The 17213-nt window shown below is 41.7% G+C and overlaps 1 protein-coding gene across 1 annotated transcript in view; it reads right to left on the reverse strand.

Annotated features, from left to right (window-relative positions):
* Window positions 1–12105: 12105 nt before the first annotated feature.
* The window catches only part of LOC141020069 (protein kinase C beta type-like), a 93828-nt gene continuing 88720 nt past the window's right edge, over window positions 12106–17213 (reverse strand). Inside the window, exons 16-17 of the mRNA XM_073495115.1 lie at window positions 16582–16722; window positions 12106–12422 (exon numbers count right to left, since the gene is read on the reverse strand). Of these exons, the coding sequence (XP_073351216.1) occupies window positions 12246–12422; window positions 16582–16722 (318 nt within the window). The 3' untranslated portion in view covers window positions 12106–12245. The remainder of the gene's footprint in view (window positions 12423–16581; window positions 16723–17213) is intronic.

Raw genomic sequence — 17213 nt, forward strand, 5'->3', positions numbered from 1 at the left:
TTTTTTATGCAACATTGATGGTTTCTCTGTGACTTTTCTCACATTTGTCTGTTCAGTGTGGAACACTGCAGCCGGTTAGCTTAGCTTAGCACAAATACTGGAAACGGGGAAAGCTGAGCTAGCTAGCCTGTCTCCGTCTCCAAAGTAACCAAATTCGCCTAGAAGGTGCTGGCAGGTGTGTTTTCGACTAGCTGTTTCCCCCTGTTGTAAATCTTCATGCTAAGCTAAGCTAATCAGTTGCTAGCTGTAGCTTTGTATTACATTGAAACATGGGAGTGGTGATGATCATCTCGTCTAACTCTCAATAAGGGGGCAGCATATCACCAGAGCGATACTGTGAAGATGTAGGTGCACCATCTACCCAGAAAGTTGTATTGTAAATTGCAAAGTGTATCTTCTAAATCCACATCGCACGCCGAGCAAACATCAGCAAGTTTTTAATAAACACAATAAATGAAAAGAAAAGGAGCCCTCAAAAGTAATTATAGTCATTATTTCATCTGATGACGAAGCAATTATTGTACACATCTGTTCATATTTTAGTCTGTATCTCAGCATTGTTACTGACGATGCAGGTGTTTCTTAAAATCCCCTTGTGGCAGTCGTGTTTGTACCATCAACATTATCACACAGAAAATGATTATGCACATAATATACAGCATACAGAGTGAATCTGAAGACTTTTGCTTCCATTTACTTCTCGCCTGAACATCCAATCTCTCCAGTCTCGCCAGCCAGTATCTTTTTCTTTTCTAACATTATCTCTATAACGGCAGGACTGTGGGTCAGAGAAATCAGGATATTTTTACAGCTCTACAATCAGCCTCCCCTTGTCCACTGTGACAGGTACAATACTAGAGAAGACATACTACACCTGTAAAGAGAAGATGCCTGTGTGTGCTAAGCAATGGAGTGAATCTACAAAAACGCTGCTTTTCTGGAGTTACAACGCTGAAAAATAGGACAGCAGTGTGTTCTGTCTGCCTCCTTCGCTGCCACGGTGTGGGTTTACATAGAAAATAAGAAGAACAAACACTGCACCCTCCTCTTGTCCTGTCTTTGCTGTGGAGGTCCCCCTTTTGCTTACATTATTTGTAGTGAGTAATTTGTAGTTTCAAACTTGATGGCTTGCTAATGTCAAGTTGCTGCATGTAGCACCTGTATGCATGATGGCAGATGGATAATCGGATGTCTCGTACCTTGTTCCCAGTGACAGAATAAAGTGCAAGAAAAGTGTCAAGATATCGGTGCAGACTGCAGGGGCTGCCAAAAAAATAAGACATGAGTGTAACATTATGTTTTGGCCTTGTGCACCAGTTTTAAACACATTAATGACAGGCCGAGTATCCTAGATATTTCTTGAAAGTAAATGTGTTTTTTTTTTCCATCCGTTGATGTGGACAATCCCTGGACGATGGGTTAAAGCAACATTTTGTCACACAAGCAAACATGTATGTGTGTAGCGGAGGGTTTCTCTGGTATTGTTAATGCACTGCTTGGCTCAGTGTATGGACAGAGGAAAGAAAAGAGCGGGTGCGGTGTTAAAGAAGGAGTTTACGTTAGCGAGAGGGGGAGGGGCACGTTAGATGCAGTAAAAAGAGAGCGGCTGCCATTTGATTCACTGACATCGACACACTCACACGGACAGGGATTTAATTCTTGTTGGGGCTTCCCATGCTATATGCACTCGTGGCGCTGTAAGGCTCTGTGTATAAGAGCAAACACCAACGGAAAGGTGACACAGGGAGTCACATCACTGTAGGACGTGAGTGTCATCATGTGAAATTTGCTATAAGTTATGGAGCCTGTGTGGGCAGACCTTTAGAGCCCATGAGGTCGTTATTCTGTTTTATTAATGGTGTTATCGTAATTATGAGTTTCCAACATGTAGATGGCATTCACGTCAACATCTAAGTCGTAATTAGGACTGGGAAGAGTGGGACTTCTGTGAAAGCTCCAGTAAATCCAACTTGGCATGTTTGAAAACCAAGCAGCCAAAATCCGTCGTTCAATGTAATTAAATCCAAATTGAATGAATTTAGTGTTTTATTTTTAACTCTCACATGACAGACTCAGCGTTCATACATGTCTCAAGTTGTCCGAGGATGTAAGAAGCTTTCCTCTCTCCTCAGTTAGCTGTCACCATGTTATTAAAGGTGAAAAAGTACGAGTTATTGTGAGCAAATTAAGTCCGTAAAAATAAAAGATTTTTCAGCAAAGGTCAGTGAAAACAATATATAATCATACTCACCATGCAGGCCTATATTGGTGTTATACTCAATAATAACAAATCAATTTACTTCACTCAGCTTGTTTGTCCTTCTGCTATGGATTTGACCGAGACACATAGATGGATAGATGGACAGAGTCACAGGTGAGATAAAATCATGAAGTAAAGTGGGATAAAGAGAGCAGCAGAATAAAAGCTGGCCACATAAATATTCACATCACTAAGCAGGCAGCTGTCACAGAGAAAACCACATGAGGGACGATCTTTGAAAATCCACAACCATAAACACATCCAAAAAGTCTGAGCATCTCACACCACGGACGTTTAAAAAACACAAATAGATTGTCCGAGTCACAGCACAAGGGAAGAGGTGAAGAGAGAAAGAGCTACGTGGTCCAACACTTCTGAAGGTAGAAAGTCAATACAAGCTCGTATATCACAGCGATGCCTGTTTCGATTGCTTGACAGTAGTGGGGCAGAGGGAGGCAGGGTCAGAAACGACAACGACAGAGACAGAGAGGGACAGGAGAGCGTTCAAGAACCAACGTTGTGTCTCCTACCTTCATCTGCCAGCTCTCCCATCGCCTGAGAGGAGCTCCCTCCATCCAAAGGGACGCACCTGCCAGAGCTGGCCCAGATCCACCTCACGTTCCCGGGCATGATATTCACTAGGATGCCTTGTATCGAGAGAGGCACCGACACACCACTCAAAGGATGTGGGGTTGATTTGCTTCCCAAATTATAGATCAGAAATGTAGTTGTGTTGTGTTTAGTTGTGTTTTATTCAACCTTGCAGCAAAGCATCATTAAAATCTATTTATTTTAAAGAGTAATGGGGATCCCTGACACTATTTTGCTGCATCCTAATGTGTGGAGACAGGTCTGGCCACACAAGACTACAGTATAACTTATGTGAAAAAAAGGAATATTTGACAGGCATAGCAGCAGTAACTAAGGAGGGCGGGACTTTGGTCAGTTCATCAGAGTGTTAGAGCCTGTAATCTAAATTGTGATGGGTGGTTTCTATCAGTGGAGTTTCAATACGGCACAGCGTGCCAACATATGTTTTCATATCATATCCTGCAGAAATTGTACTCATCCGTGTCATTACTCACTATTGCTAATCGATACACTGTCAAGCTAAATGTCACTCAACTCATGACTCGCAGTTAAAAAAGTTTATCTAAGTGGAAATAAAGCACACACACACGCACAGATACGTGCGTGTGTGTGTTTTATTTCCTAAACCATTGTGAATCCACTGTGTACACTGCCGAAGACCGTGCACGCAGTTATTTACCAAAAATACACACATTAACTCACTCACACACACACACACACACAGGCACACACAGCTGCCAGCCATGTAGGCCAGCTCATAATGTGTTCCATCTCAACACGCTTCAATTGCAGTCAATGCTGTGAGGCAGAGAGACAGAGATATGGAGAGAGGGAAAAAAAGAGAGAAAGAGATGCGGCAGAGGACGGGGAGGGAGATGAATATCAGTGGCCCTCGGTATAGATGTATAGATAGAAAGCTTAGAGTATACAGTTGCATCGGGGCAAACACACACACAATTGTTTTTCAAGCCCCAGCGTTCCAGAGGCAGAGGGGTTTTTAATGGAGAAACATGACTCTGAGTCTTTTAATTTAGACTTTGCCTCTTCACACCTCCCTTCCCTCTCTTCCTCTCCCTCTCCTCCTCTCTTCCTCACTCCCCTGCACCTCTCTCTCTCTCTCTCTCTCTCCCTCTCTCTCACCCCATCTCTTTTCAGTAACGAGAGGATTAGCGGGAGACGAGCCGATGTCAGCTGAGGATGCGGGGAGAGTGGGAAGCACAGAGGAAAGGGGAGGTGAAGAGGAGAGGAGGGTGAATGAAAGGCGGTATCGAACGCTGACCTGTTTTGGGCTGATAAGCGCAGGCTGCTTTGTGCTGAAGCCACTGGCTTTAATTTGGGGGCCGCAACATTTGGAATTAATTATCACACACACTCCAGCACTGCTGCGGCTTACTGTGTACACGGCTATTACATCCACTCCAATACAAACTTTATACAGCTTATGTGCTGGAACTTACTGTTACACAGGAGTTTGTATTGCTGTTGTGATACATTTGCATAAAATGCCGCTGCACAACAATGTCAGCACACAGTTACATAAAGAGGAATGCTGGGAATGCCTTCGATGAAGAACTGTTGGGTTGTGGGCGGCAAAGCAACAGGAAGACCTGATTGTTCCAACACTTAAACATAAAGAACTGCATGTAAAATGTATTAGCGACAAGTTGAAAGCAGTAACCACACAAATGTGGGCCTACTTCACCGAATGTAATTCTTTTCATATCCGAGGTTGATATGAGACTGACTCTTTAGCCATTTACACAGGTTTGAGTCATAGTTTATCTATTGTATGACAACCTGTATCATCCAGGATGTTCTTTGAGTTTTTTTTAAGCTTTTAGCCTGCTAATCAGCCAAATAATTAGCTAACAATTCTTAATGAACGAAAGTGTGTTAATCGTGTCAACAGGAAGATTTATGTTCCAGCTGAAGTAAATACATTTGATACAAAAACAAACAGTGTGACATTACAGCTAAATAAGACCATTTTATCATTTCCATAAAGACTGGAAATAGGGCAACAGCTAGGCTACTTATGAATTGGCCAAAAATGTGTTTTGTGACGTCACAGTGACCTTTGACCACCAAAATCTCATCAGTTCATTGTTGAGTCCAAGAGGACATTTATGCCAAATGATAAGACATTTCCTCTAGGTGCTTCAGAGACAACCGGGAAACATGATGTCTCCGGCCACGGCTATTGCCGACATGTAGGCATGAAAAGTGTGTTGTCTCTGTTGTAAAACATTACACCTGTTTATGTAGATCTGATACTGGAATAAAGAATGAGGCAGTCCATTCTGTTTAACATGTTTTATATGCAGTCACAGTGCCAAAGACTGCTGACTAAGCGGAAGTAGTTTAGTGCCACCACATATACGTGATATATTCTTCTGACGTTCTGGTCCAGGTATCTTACGGATTCAGTATATGGACACATTTTAGAAATAGACTATTCATATTCACTTGGCGGCCATTGCTCTGCGATGTTAAGCTCAGGGTGGGAAGCTCAAATGTCGTACAGCTGCGCTACAAATGTAGGGAATATGACAAATTGTTCTCACTTCACAGCTTCTCGATTCATCAGCAACTGAAACGACAATGGATAATGTAAATTCAGAGGGACATCGGGCCATTTTTCAAGGCAACACAACATATTCTATTCTTTTTGACATTTGACGACAGCTAACGTTAGCATTAAACCTGTCCCTAGCTAATGTCACTGTTTGATAGTGTTACACGACCCGACAGGAAAACTTTAAACTAAATCTCAAATATCACACACATCTTAGACTCATTTATTTAACGTTAGCTCAGGTGTGCTAACGTTAGCTAATGGGTCATCATATATGCTGTGTTATCTTGATATATGTCCTGATGTCCCTCCGGATTTTCACTATTCATTCTCTTAACGGTTGCTGATTAATTGTGAGACTGTAAAAATGATAACAATCTGTCAGATTCTCTGCACATGACATCATCCTTTTGATAACATTCTTTGAGGACGCATTTGAGGAAAATGTGCGAATATGGTCTATTGTGTAAGTTGTAGACAGTCACGCTAAAACTTTTAATAAAACATCTGAGCCACATGTCACACTGTCATGGTCATTTGCCTTGTCCTTCCCACTTAAAGGTCATCCCAAACCGTTTTAGTAACTTCATTAAAGTTTAACTTCTCCGGCACAGTTTTTCTCCTCCCATCCATACATTTTGAGCCTTCACCAGTTCGATGATCACATTCCCAGTCAATAACTGGGGTGCTGTAGACATTTTCCATCACATTGTACCACGGCTCAGGCGTGGTTCAGAACCACTGCGTCTCATTTGTGCCCATCCTTGTAAATATGATACAGTACTAGGGATAGTAAATGGTGCAAGATACAGTAACCCCTATTAAAAGGAAATGTGCAGCTAGTAAGAGCAGCAGCAGCGGCTCGACTACAGTGGATTGGGAGCAGCTTTAGAGGCGGCGTGAAGCGGTTGAGTGGCTCAGCAGGGCTGTGTGTATGTAGGCCGTGTTCTGCATGTTATTTCCTTGAAGTCATCAGACCTACGCTCCCCCATCAGGGAAAGGCTCTTATGATAAGTGGCAGCCATGAAATATGCACAGCCTGTCGTAGCAGCCTGCCTCGCTTCACAGAGCCTCGCTTCGCATCCTCGTCCCCTCCCTCCCTCCTTTTCCACTGTCCCTTCTTGCTACCTCTTCCTCACTCCTCCTCGTCGTAGTAGATATGCCTCCCTCGTCTTCTCTTTCCTTTCTCTCATTTGACACTTTTCATTTTTGCACATCAAAATGCACACATGGACATCATATAAACACAACAAACATCCCCTAACACATCTTTTAAATCCTTTATTTTAGGTATGCCTCTTTTTTCCTGGAAAACAAAAAAAAAATTGGCACATGGAAAGCATTGTGAAAAGCATTTTTTCCCTTTTTTCTCTCTTTCTATATATTTCATTATTTTTCACACGTAGCGCACACAACAGTAGCTCGGATCACACTTTTGAAGCGCTGCTGACACAGAAAACATGAATCACCCGATATGCTAAATGTATATAAATCCTAACTAATAAAAAGGTAAAACAAAAGCATTTTTCATGCAAAATTCATTTTGCTTCTCCTTCAGCAGGAAGGAATCATAGAAACAAAAAAAACACAAATCCTGGAACAAGACTTCTCCTCTCGTCCTTGCAATACTGACCACATGGTGTGTAACTATATGGATCTATCAACATTTGACACAGCTATATATATGTTTATGTATAAGTATATATAGTTATTTGTTGTTGTTTTAATACAGGAGACACTGACTGTAATAAATACCGACAATGGATGTACGACACAGATAATGGACACAGATTCAGTTTTACGTCGTCGACTCATAAAAACACAAAGACACTCATAATCGTGGACGAAATGTAAAAGCTCTAAAGCTGCTCTTCTGTGCTGAACTCATCAGCAGTTGAAAGTTTAAGACTAGCAGACATGACCGACTTTATCCAGATCTTAGTTACGACTTTCCCTAAATCAGTGACTATTTCCTCGTCCATTAACTCGATCAAAAATGCTAAAATGACTTTATGTAACAGGTCTCATTGTCACAGGAAAGCCTCTAACACACCATGTTCAATTGAAGTGTATTATGGAGAGCTGTGTGTGAAAACATTCAGCTGATTGATGAGGCAAAATTCTCACTGCATGGCTTTCCAGTCTGAATTTTTGCCATTCCCACCCTTTTGCTCCCTTAGCTTCCTGCTAACCCTCAACCATCTGCCCCACTGGTCAGAATAAGCAACAGCTCAAACTGTGAGTGTCCTGCAAAAATGATATCTTTAATTGTTTGTGTTTGTCAACTTTAAGTCAGACATTTTTCATTACATGTGTTAAACATGTTTAACATGTTTCTGATAAATTCCAGAGGACAGCAACACAACTGTATCCATCAGCCAAATCTATATGACGGCCTTCTGCTTTAAAGGTGCAATTTGTAAGAAATGGTCAGAACTCAAAGGTGGCTCCAAAACTCCACCGTGTACAGCAGAGAGAGGCATGACCCAACCAGAGGCGATTGTGGAAAGACAAACCGAGATTGTTTTTCTGAATGACTGATGAGTTAACGCGGCAATGACGCCTGTCTCAGTTTGGTAAAAGTGAGAGACTGGAATTCAAAAGGTGTACGTAGGTTTATTTATCTATTTAGTACGAAAAATAGGTGTAAGTCTAATTCCTGTGTTGTGGTCATATGCCTCCGTGCACCAGTCAGGTGTCTGTTCCTGAGATGTGGCGTTGAATAATGGCCAGAACATATATGTGTCACAGTGAAGTTGACCTTTGACCCTAAGGATATAAAATGCCTTCACTTCATCATTTTGTCTGCCTAGACATTTGTGTCAAATTTTGTCAGAATGATCGTATGAATTGTTGGGTAATGGGCACAGAAGCATAAAAATATTACCTTTCAAGACATTTAGTGAGTTTATTTTGTTTACTTATTGGACTTAGTAGTGAACTCGCCGCTTTTACTCCTAGCTAAAACTACAGTGGACGAGACAGGCTGGGTCGGGGTTAGCTGGTTAGCATGCCAACTTCAGAGGAAATCTCTGCATCATGGTACACGTCTTTGACTTATCATGTCATGGCCATATCTCACAAATTGCCCCTTTAAATGCAAAAAATATTTAAAGCGTCTGAAGTAAAAAATCTCTGTTTTAAAATAATCATGATAACAGTATCTCAGCACATTGACATCCCATACCTGGCAGCATGACAGAAAACCTCATGGCCAAGTAAATCAACTGTATGATACTGGAGCATTATTCTTCTTCACCTGCCGATACTGTGTGGACAACTTCACTTCCACTGATAAACACCGGCGCAACTCTATGAGGCCACTTTTCAGTAAAAACCCTCCTGACGCCCCCCTGTGATGGAGAGAGATATGAGGAGCCACTTCAGCCAGTGCCACCATTAGCTGCACTCAGATGTGAAAGGTGCAACGAAGATAAACACGCCTCCCAGTGAGCCTCATAGCCTTATATATGTAAATGAATTACAGCCCTAACCTGAGCCCTACTAATTCTGCCTTCTTGTCAACAACATTATTGCTAGCGAGGGAAAAAACAAAATACAAAAAAACACACACATCGTCCTGCTTCAGAGGGCCTAGCTTTAACCTGTGTCCATGTTTGCTGCCGCTGTCGTTTGGACAGAAATTCTTATTGCGCACGGAGATGGCTACTTGAAAAACACCAATCACAGTGAGTTGAGCCTCAGATCCTGAACAAAACTAGACCATAAAAGCTGAGCTGCATGATATATTGGTCTGCCTCTCCGTTTGAAATCAGCCCAGTCACCAGGATAATATGTTGGCAGTTAATGTCTCTGCAAACCACTGATACGCCACATTTGTACATGTCATGGGTTAGGTTCATGTTACATCTTTATGACTTGACTTTCATATGGGTGGGTAACTGCCGAAACTGCCAGTAACCGCAGTTCAAGACTAGGTTTAAACATTTTTAAGCGTTACACCACTGGATATTTTTAAGGAGTCTTCAGGACAATTTCCAGCTGTATCTGTGGTGAAGAAATCTATATATTTTTCGACGAGAAGTCGGGACATCTCAAGCTGTGTTTGTGGCGCCCGAAACAGGTATTTCAAGCCAAAACATGATTTTTTTCCCCTAACCCTAACGAAGTGTTTTTCGTGCTGTAAACTAACCAGCTCTTAAGCACGCCATTGTCCTAACATAAAATAGAAAACCAAACATAAAGTACAGAAAAGTACATAATCAACATATCCGTGGTTTGCATTAACATACACTGCCAGTATTTATTCTAGCGACTGGGTTGTTGAAATCCATTTTTCTACCACTGAAACCTTTTCCGGGCCAAGGAACCTTTCCAGATGCTTAAGTACTTAACCTGCATCTCTAAAGCAGGAAACTGATTCAAACACAAACTGGATTCAAAGACTACACCAGCATATCTACAGCTTTCATTAAGACTCCAAGTACGCACTAATTGTCTCTCGTAACAGTATTCTCTTTTTCACATTCACTGAAACTTCATTCTATTTGCTAATTGTTTCAATTTCAACATCACACATTCCTTCAGGAAGGCAGCATTTTTCTTCTCTTCCTCCATCTCCTGTTTTTCAGAGTATAGTAAGTGGATTATACCAATACTGCTTGATATGAGGAGGGGTGCAAACAACCACCATACAAAGAAATGTTAACACAAGGCCAGACAAGGCGCTGGGCAAATATGGACACACATACCAAAAATGCAAACGCAACAGTAACTCGTTCGCACACAAATAAAACATACAAACGTACGCTGTAAACAAACGCCCAGGTATCGGAATCATGCTTTTGTAAAACACAAAGAAACTAACCGCTAGTCTCTTTCATTGCTTAAATACTAGATAACAGAAAATCAGAGTATAAGAAGTAGTATCATCTATCTACTTAACTGACTCGACGCCTATATAAAGACTACATTTCCCAACAGCATGTTACCATCATGATCCATGTGCTGAACAGTAAAAAAGAACATATAGAAATTATGATATTTGTGGTCGAATCATATGTTTTCCAGTCGTGAGTTTTTTTTATAGATATTTTTGAAAACTAAGAAATGCAGCCTCATAATGGCAGCAGAGGGTCGCAGAGAGAAGATGCTAAAATGCTGCTGGGAGACAAAGTCCAGGGCTACTATTGATATAGAATCTCATGCACAAGTATGTGAAGCATTCCAGTTTTAGCTAAGATAAGGATAAACATACAGACACTATCATTATTGTACATTGAAGAAAAAGCACACCAGAATTACAGGCCGAACTCAGAATGCGCTGGAATTAGCCGAGGAATGACTCAAAGAAAAGTTAAATCACAATTTTCCACCAAAAACATAGTCAGAACATGGAATGCTGAAGGGTTGTTTCATGTGAGTAATGCAGTTGTGTATCTGTGTGTGCTGTGGGAATCAGGACTTCAGTGAATGCATTTTTATTCAACTCGATTTAAATGTCGGACTTAATGATTTTAAAGGGTAACCTTCAATTTCTAATCTGTATTCTGTTCACACTGTGTGCAACACAAGTTGAAAATCATCCCATATGCGAAATTAGTCGTTGGAATGAAACTTCCAAGATCACCTAGAAACACGGAAAAATAGAGGATTTGTTTCAATTTAATCCATTGACAGTGCATAAAGAGGATGGCTCTCCACTGCCTAATACTGTATAAAAATAATGTCAGAATATCCCAGATATGGGTGCTGCCACCATCCAGAGTCTGCGGTGTTGAGGTCCAACTCATGCACCCACCTGACTCTATCTCAAGCAGAGCTCAGCTGTCAATACTGATGTCTCAACCCCTTTTTTATAGCATCAAATAACTTACGCAGAACAAACCAATCAGAATTAAGATTGGTACATGTTCCATCCATGGACATGAAAGGGGTGGGGTTTATAGACTATACTGTAGCAAGCCACCCGGGGGCAGTCGAGGTGTTTTGGCTTTACTTTTAGGGAGCTGTATAGAGTGGTGCAGGGATGACATGTTTTTGTAGGCTAACCTGAATGTTGGCATCGCCCTGGTTACTGAAAACCCATCCAAAAAACCCATTGACTTTAAGACGAGGGACCCGGAAGTGCAAAAATGCAAACTGTTTTCTGGGTTTTAGGACAACACTCTCTAGAGGGCATCAAGATGTTTTGGCTTCACTTTTGGGGAGCTGTCATGTAGTCCTTATACACAGTCAATGGTTTGGTCAAATTACCTGAATTTCTCAGTTTAAAGGTGCAATATGTAAGAACTGGCCACCTGTTGAATTCGAACTCCAGTATATCACCAGAGTAGCTGCTAATTGCTGCTAACTGTAGCTGCCATTACCTAGTTACCTCAGTTAGCCATGTAGTTAGCGGTCCTATTAGCTGACTCGAGTATGCCCACACAGTGAGCTCACAGTGCTAGCATGCTCGTTTGCATGCTAGCTTCAGTAGATGTCTCTGCAACACAATACATAGATGCCTTTGACATAATGTCAATATTTAATATTTCTTCACATTCTGTTTTAAAGTAAAATTCTTACATATTGCACCTTTAAATTATATTTTGAAGCTGCACTAGAGTTCTTCATGCATTCAGATTATTTTATTCTACACATGAAAGCTCAGAAGAGGCCAACACGTCATCAAGGTTGCAGCAGTGTGAACAACAAATATGTGGTATTGTGTGTACAGTGTGTCTGTGTGCTGGTCCTGGTTCCTGTGACAGCACAAATCATTTCCAGGATATATAGTGTGCACAGGATTGATATTGGGGAGCGTGATTGTGTATATGTTTGTGTATGTGGTTCCATGTGTCCGTGCATGAGCTGAAATCAAGCCTGCTCGGCGGCAGTGGGGGTAGCAGCATTTCCTGGGAACTCTGGGTTGATAAAGGAGAATCCCTGGAACTCGTCCTGGTCCAGGTTCTGAATCACTTCCTCATCGGGAGGGGTCAGCACCGGCGGGTGGCGCGTGAAAAAGCGGTCAAAGTTCTCGGCCTCCCGTCCACACTGTTGAGGAGGGTGGGGAGGGATGGAGTACCGGGGGAGGGGGTGGATGGGGAAGGGGAGGAGTGGGGATGGAGAGGAATGGATGGATTGGGGTGGGGTGGGGGGAGAAGGAGAGGAAAACAAAAGAAGGGGAATGGCGGGTTGAACCAGGGTGTGAGATGACATTACTTGAACATGGTGTCAAATATCCGAACAAGGTGCCAGTCCTTGGGGTGCGCTTGATTCAACTCTCTATGTGTATTGGCTAAAAGGTAATTTGTTATCACCTTCAAAGTGATACAAAAATACCACTCTCAGGGGAGGATAAATCAAGCACACCTCAGGTATATTTGGTCTCCTTTTTCAAGTATTTGAAACATATTCAACTCCCAATTTCAAACAGAACAAGGTCACTGAAGTCTCAAACTTCCTGTGGCAGTGCACTACAGAGGGGTGGCAAAAGTAGGAAGCGTGGAAACATCCCACCCTGGCTGTAAGTAATTTGCCAAAAACAATTTCCTTTGGTATTTCATTGAGATTTTTTTGGTTTTAATATTCTGATTAATTTGAATTTCTAAACACAAGAAAAGGCTTAAAGCCATGAGATGATAATTGTATAATTGTGGGTTAATTGTAGGTTAATTATATGCTGCAGCTGCAGAGACCTGCTGAGATATGATAAACCAAATCAGACAACCAGCTAGAATGCACAGTGCGCACTGGGAATAACTCCAAGTCTCTTTCTGCCCTATGACGATTGAATGTCATCATATTGAAATCTAATAAATTGAAAACTTTGACACCTACTCTGGCTGTGAAGAGTAGGAATTTCCAATTAGAAGAATTAGAGAGAGATTTAGAACATTAATATAGAAAACAACGATGTAAAGATTTAGAGGAGAAAATACGTCCTGAAACCATCAAACTTTAGCAAGCTAAAGCATATTTTACTTGATATTTAAGGTGGCTAGCATTAGCAGGATAGCTACAAAGCTAATGATTAGGTTAAATGGATTTTGGTCACTTGGCAGATTGAAGAAAAAGCTTCTTACCAAGCTGAATACTTTACTGATGTACAGCAGGGGAGCAATTTAAATGACTGTTTTTGTCAATGGAGTCTGGCAGTTTTGAGAAGAGCGATATAACAGCTGTTTCTGGTTAGAGGGGAGGCTTTGGTTTGAGATGCCAGTGCTCTCGTGGCAGTGACGTCCTATATGGATCCCCTTGAGTTCTGACATGAAATAATCTCAATGAGTATTGTGCAACTCACATTAGGTAGAATTGTTTTCTCCGAGAGCAAGTTATTTTTCATTTGAGTCCGCTTCATTTCCTCATTCTGAACACTGGGAACCCCAAAAAAGAGCTGAGATACCCGTGAGATGTGCGTCCATCTAAGTACATAAAACAAGTTATTAACTTGAAAACTATATTTTCCCGACAGTATGCCTCACAGGGACTTTGGGCCGAGCTATTCCTCTTTTTTCCATCTCTATCACTGCACTGAGCTTTAATTAACACAACAAGGATTCAGTGTCCTCTGACAACATCACCCAGAGGAAAACTACAAACTCATTAAATCTCTGTAACTCGGAAAACCAAATGAAATTAAGCCAGACTGTTTATAGTTTGGGGAAATATGTGAAATGAGAAATACACCAGGGTCAGATAGTATTTGCAGCTAATTACTTGCGTTTGTTTTAACCTGTTTGGGGAACCAGATGGGAGGAATTTGGCATACGGGGAAAGGAAATAAGTGCCACAAAGTTTAAAGGTATCACGTCAGTGTACAACAGTCAGGAATTGGCAGCTGATGTGGGACGCGTCATATCACACTCCAATCAAAGGTTAAACACTTTTTTTTTCTAATAGCAGGGATGTAACTGGGATTGGTTTTTGAAGGAATGCCCCTTTAAATGTGCTTTTATTGTATTGATTTGGCCAAACTAGGAGTCTCTCCTAAGACTGAATAACTTTATTATAGTTTTACATAAATGCAGTTATTACGCTGTGAATAGTAGTGCACTGCAGGGCAGGTTTCATTTGAGACTGAGACCCAGAGCATGCAAATAAACAGAAACAAACATGAGAAAACTGTGAACACACAGAAAAGGACAAATAAAAATGTGTAAGGACAGATGGGTGGATGCATGGTGGCAGTAAACAGTGGACAGATGGATGGATGGATGGATGGATGGATGGTGAAGTCTTTAGATGGATGGATGGATGGATAAATGGATCAACAATAGATTCTCTGATGAACAGACGGATGAACAGTAATAAATTAAAGAGGCACTGCGTAGTTTTGGAGAAGAAATTCAAACTCAGAATTTTTTATATGTACAATATTAATGAGGTAATAATTCAAACTCTATTACACTATTTATCTTTTCCATAAGTGAATAAACAAGCTGTTCTCAGAGGAAAATAAGGTCCCAGAACACTGTTTGAAACTAGAAAGGTGGCAGGGTCCGCCACATATAAACAAAGTAAAACTGTATTGTTTGTTTATTCAGTCATGAAAACAAAGAGAGTTTGTTCATTTAGTTTGCTTAGGCATGAAAAAATCTGTCAATGAAGATCTTTCTCTTCTGATTAAAATGTCTTCCCCAAAAACCACACAGTGCGCCTTTAAGATAGTTTTAAATGAAAGTCCAGGGTGATGACATCTCCATTCTTCATCTGTCAGAGGAATCAATAAACCAGCCAGTCAGTCAACCAGTCTGTTAGTTGGTCAGTCAGTCAGTCAGTCACACACTCAAAGCTCATCTGATCAACCATCAAACAGACTCTTCAAAGGCCTTCTCATTGTGTGAAACCACAAACAGACCGAGCATCAAGCATCAAACCTCCTTCATAATCAATCATCTGTGCAAAAAAAACACCATCAGACACAACTCAGAAAAATAATGGTGTGTAGAATGTAGAAATGTAGAAATGTAGAAAAAGCCTGACAGCAATGCGCCAAAAAAGATCAAAGCGCCACCTTCAGAAGCTAAACTGAACCCGAAACTTTAATGCAGGGTAAACACATCGGCTCTTCAAAAAAATCCGAACCTTTATTTGTTTCTCAGAAGGAAGAAGAAAGACGGACAGAGAGGGATAGAGAGCGACGGCGCGGAGAGGTGAAAGACGAGAGGTGTGAGAGAGACGAGATCAAAAAGAGAGGAGAGGGGAGAGAACAGAGAGGGAGACATCAGACAACATATGTTAGTAGTCGCATCAGAGGACGGTGCTGAAACACAGCCAGGTCCTAATGGTGACCTCTAACGTCCACACGGGCAAAGATGTACATCATGTATCCAGACACACAAACACAGGAGGGTGAATACACACTGCAGCATTACCGATTCTCTCTCTCTCTCCCTCACACACACACACACACACACACACACACACACACACAAACACACACATGAATCCCCAGCGGGCCTAGACAGCTGCATAAAAAGCTCAACTCAGAAAAACTCTTTAGCAGCAGTCTGGCCTAAGGCTGTGTGAGTGTGTGCGCGTATTATGGTGTGTGTGTGTGGACGAGATGACATCATTCTGACTCTGGTTATGATCAAACTAATTTTGTCGTCGAGAGAAAGCAAAAGCGCAGCGGAGAAAAACACAAACAAGCAGTTGTTTCAGGTCACTGTGTGGACGTACTCCCTTGAGGTTTTTCCGCTAAACTCGATGTCACCCCGACGAAGACAGGACCCGTTTCATCTCGTGCACAATGCGACCAAACCGGGGACGCCGATTTTGTGTTTTAGTTCAACAGCAAATTCAAAACTGGTATCCAGATTCCAATGTCATCACTCGATCTTTCTTTGTGTCTCCCTCATTGCCAACGTCTTCACTCTCGCCATTATCAACATTTTTGAAATCGTCACCATGCTTGTCCTCATCACCACATTCATCATTTTCTGACTTACCTGTGTGCATTGTTCCATACAGAGGAGGGGGGGGAGACAGAAATATCACATTGAAAGTGAAGAGACAGAAACAAAAGAGAGAGAGAGGAGTCGAAGACTCAGAGAAAGAAAGGAGAGAAAAGTGTCCCGCAGACACAACAGCATCTTTACCAGGAGTTTAACCACTGACAGGAATTAAACTCCAGGTCTCTGATCGGCCCTGTGCGCCTCTAATGCGAGCTGTATTTCCTTCTTTGGGGTCGAGTCGGGTTCAGACTTACGGCTCTTGGTTTGAATGGCGGCTGCACCTCCTTGTTCTCCAGTTTCTCCCAGTCCATGTAGCGGAAGAAGCTGTGCTCCCTGATGTCTCGCTCGCCCTCCGGACCGCAGCCCAGTCGTTTCGCTGGATGCTTCGTCATCAGCTGGACGGACAGACAGAAGAAAGAGAGTTGCTTCAACAATGCTAACATTGTGGTGTTTTGTAGGTACAAAGTTAATGATCTTAGGTGTGCGTGTTAGCATGGTAGGATTAGCTAATTAGCAGAAAACACAAAGTACAGCTGGTGGAGGTATTTAAATCAAAGTATCAGACAAAATACAATTGTGACGTCATCAAAGTGGTACATGAAAAGTTATATCCCACCCTGTTCCTCAGGTTTTTCTTTGTTTCCTGTTTTATTTTGAAATACTCACCTGTCCTCTTGTTTCAAATACTTCTCTTCCTGCCTTTGTGTCTTTCCCACCTGTGTGATTATCATCCCCTCCCTTGTGTATCTGGTCTGCGTTCCTCTCTCTCAGAGCTGTTTGTCTTTTGGCCTTTTCCTTATGTTCCTCTTGTGGTCTTACATCTTGGCTTAGTTTTCCCAGATCTCACCTGTTTATAGGAGTTTTGATTCTTAATTCCTGCCTGTTG

The sequence above is a fragment of the Pagrus major genome, chromosome 23 (assembly GCF_040436345.1).
Source record: "Pagrus major chromosome 23, Pma_NU_1.0".
NCBI lineage: Eukaryota > Metazoa > Chordata > Actinopteri > Spariformes > Sparidae > Pagrus > Pagrus major.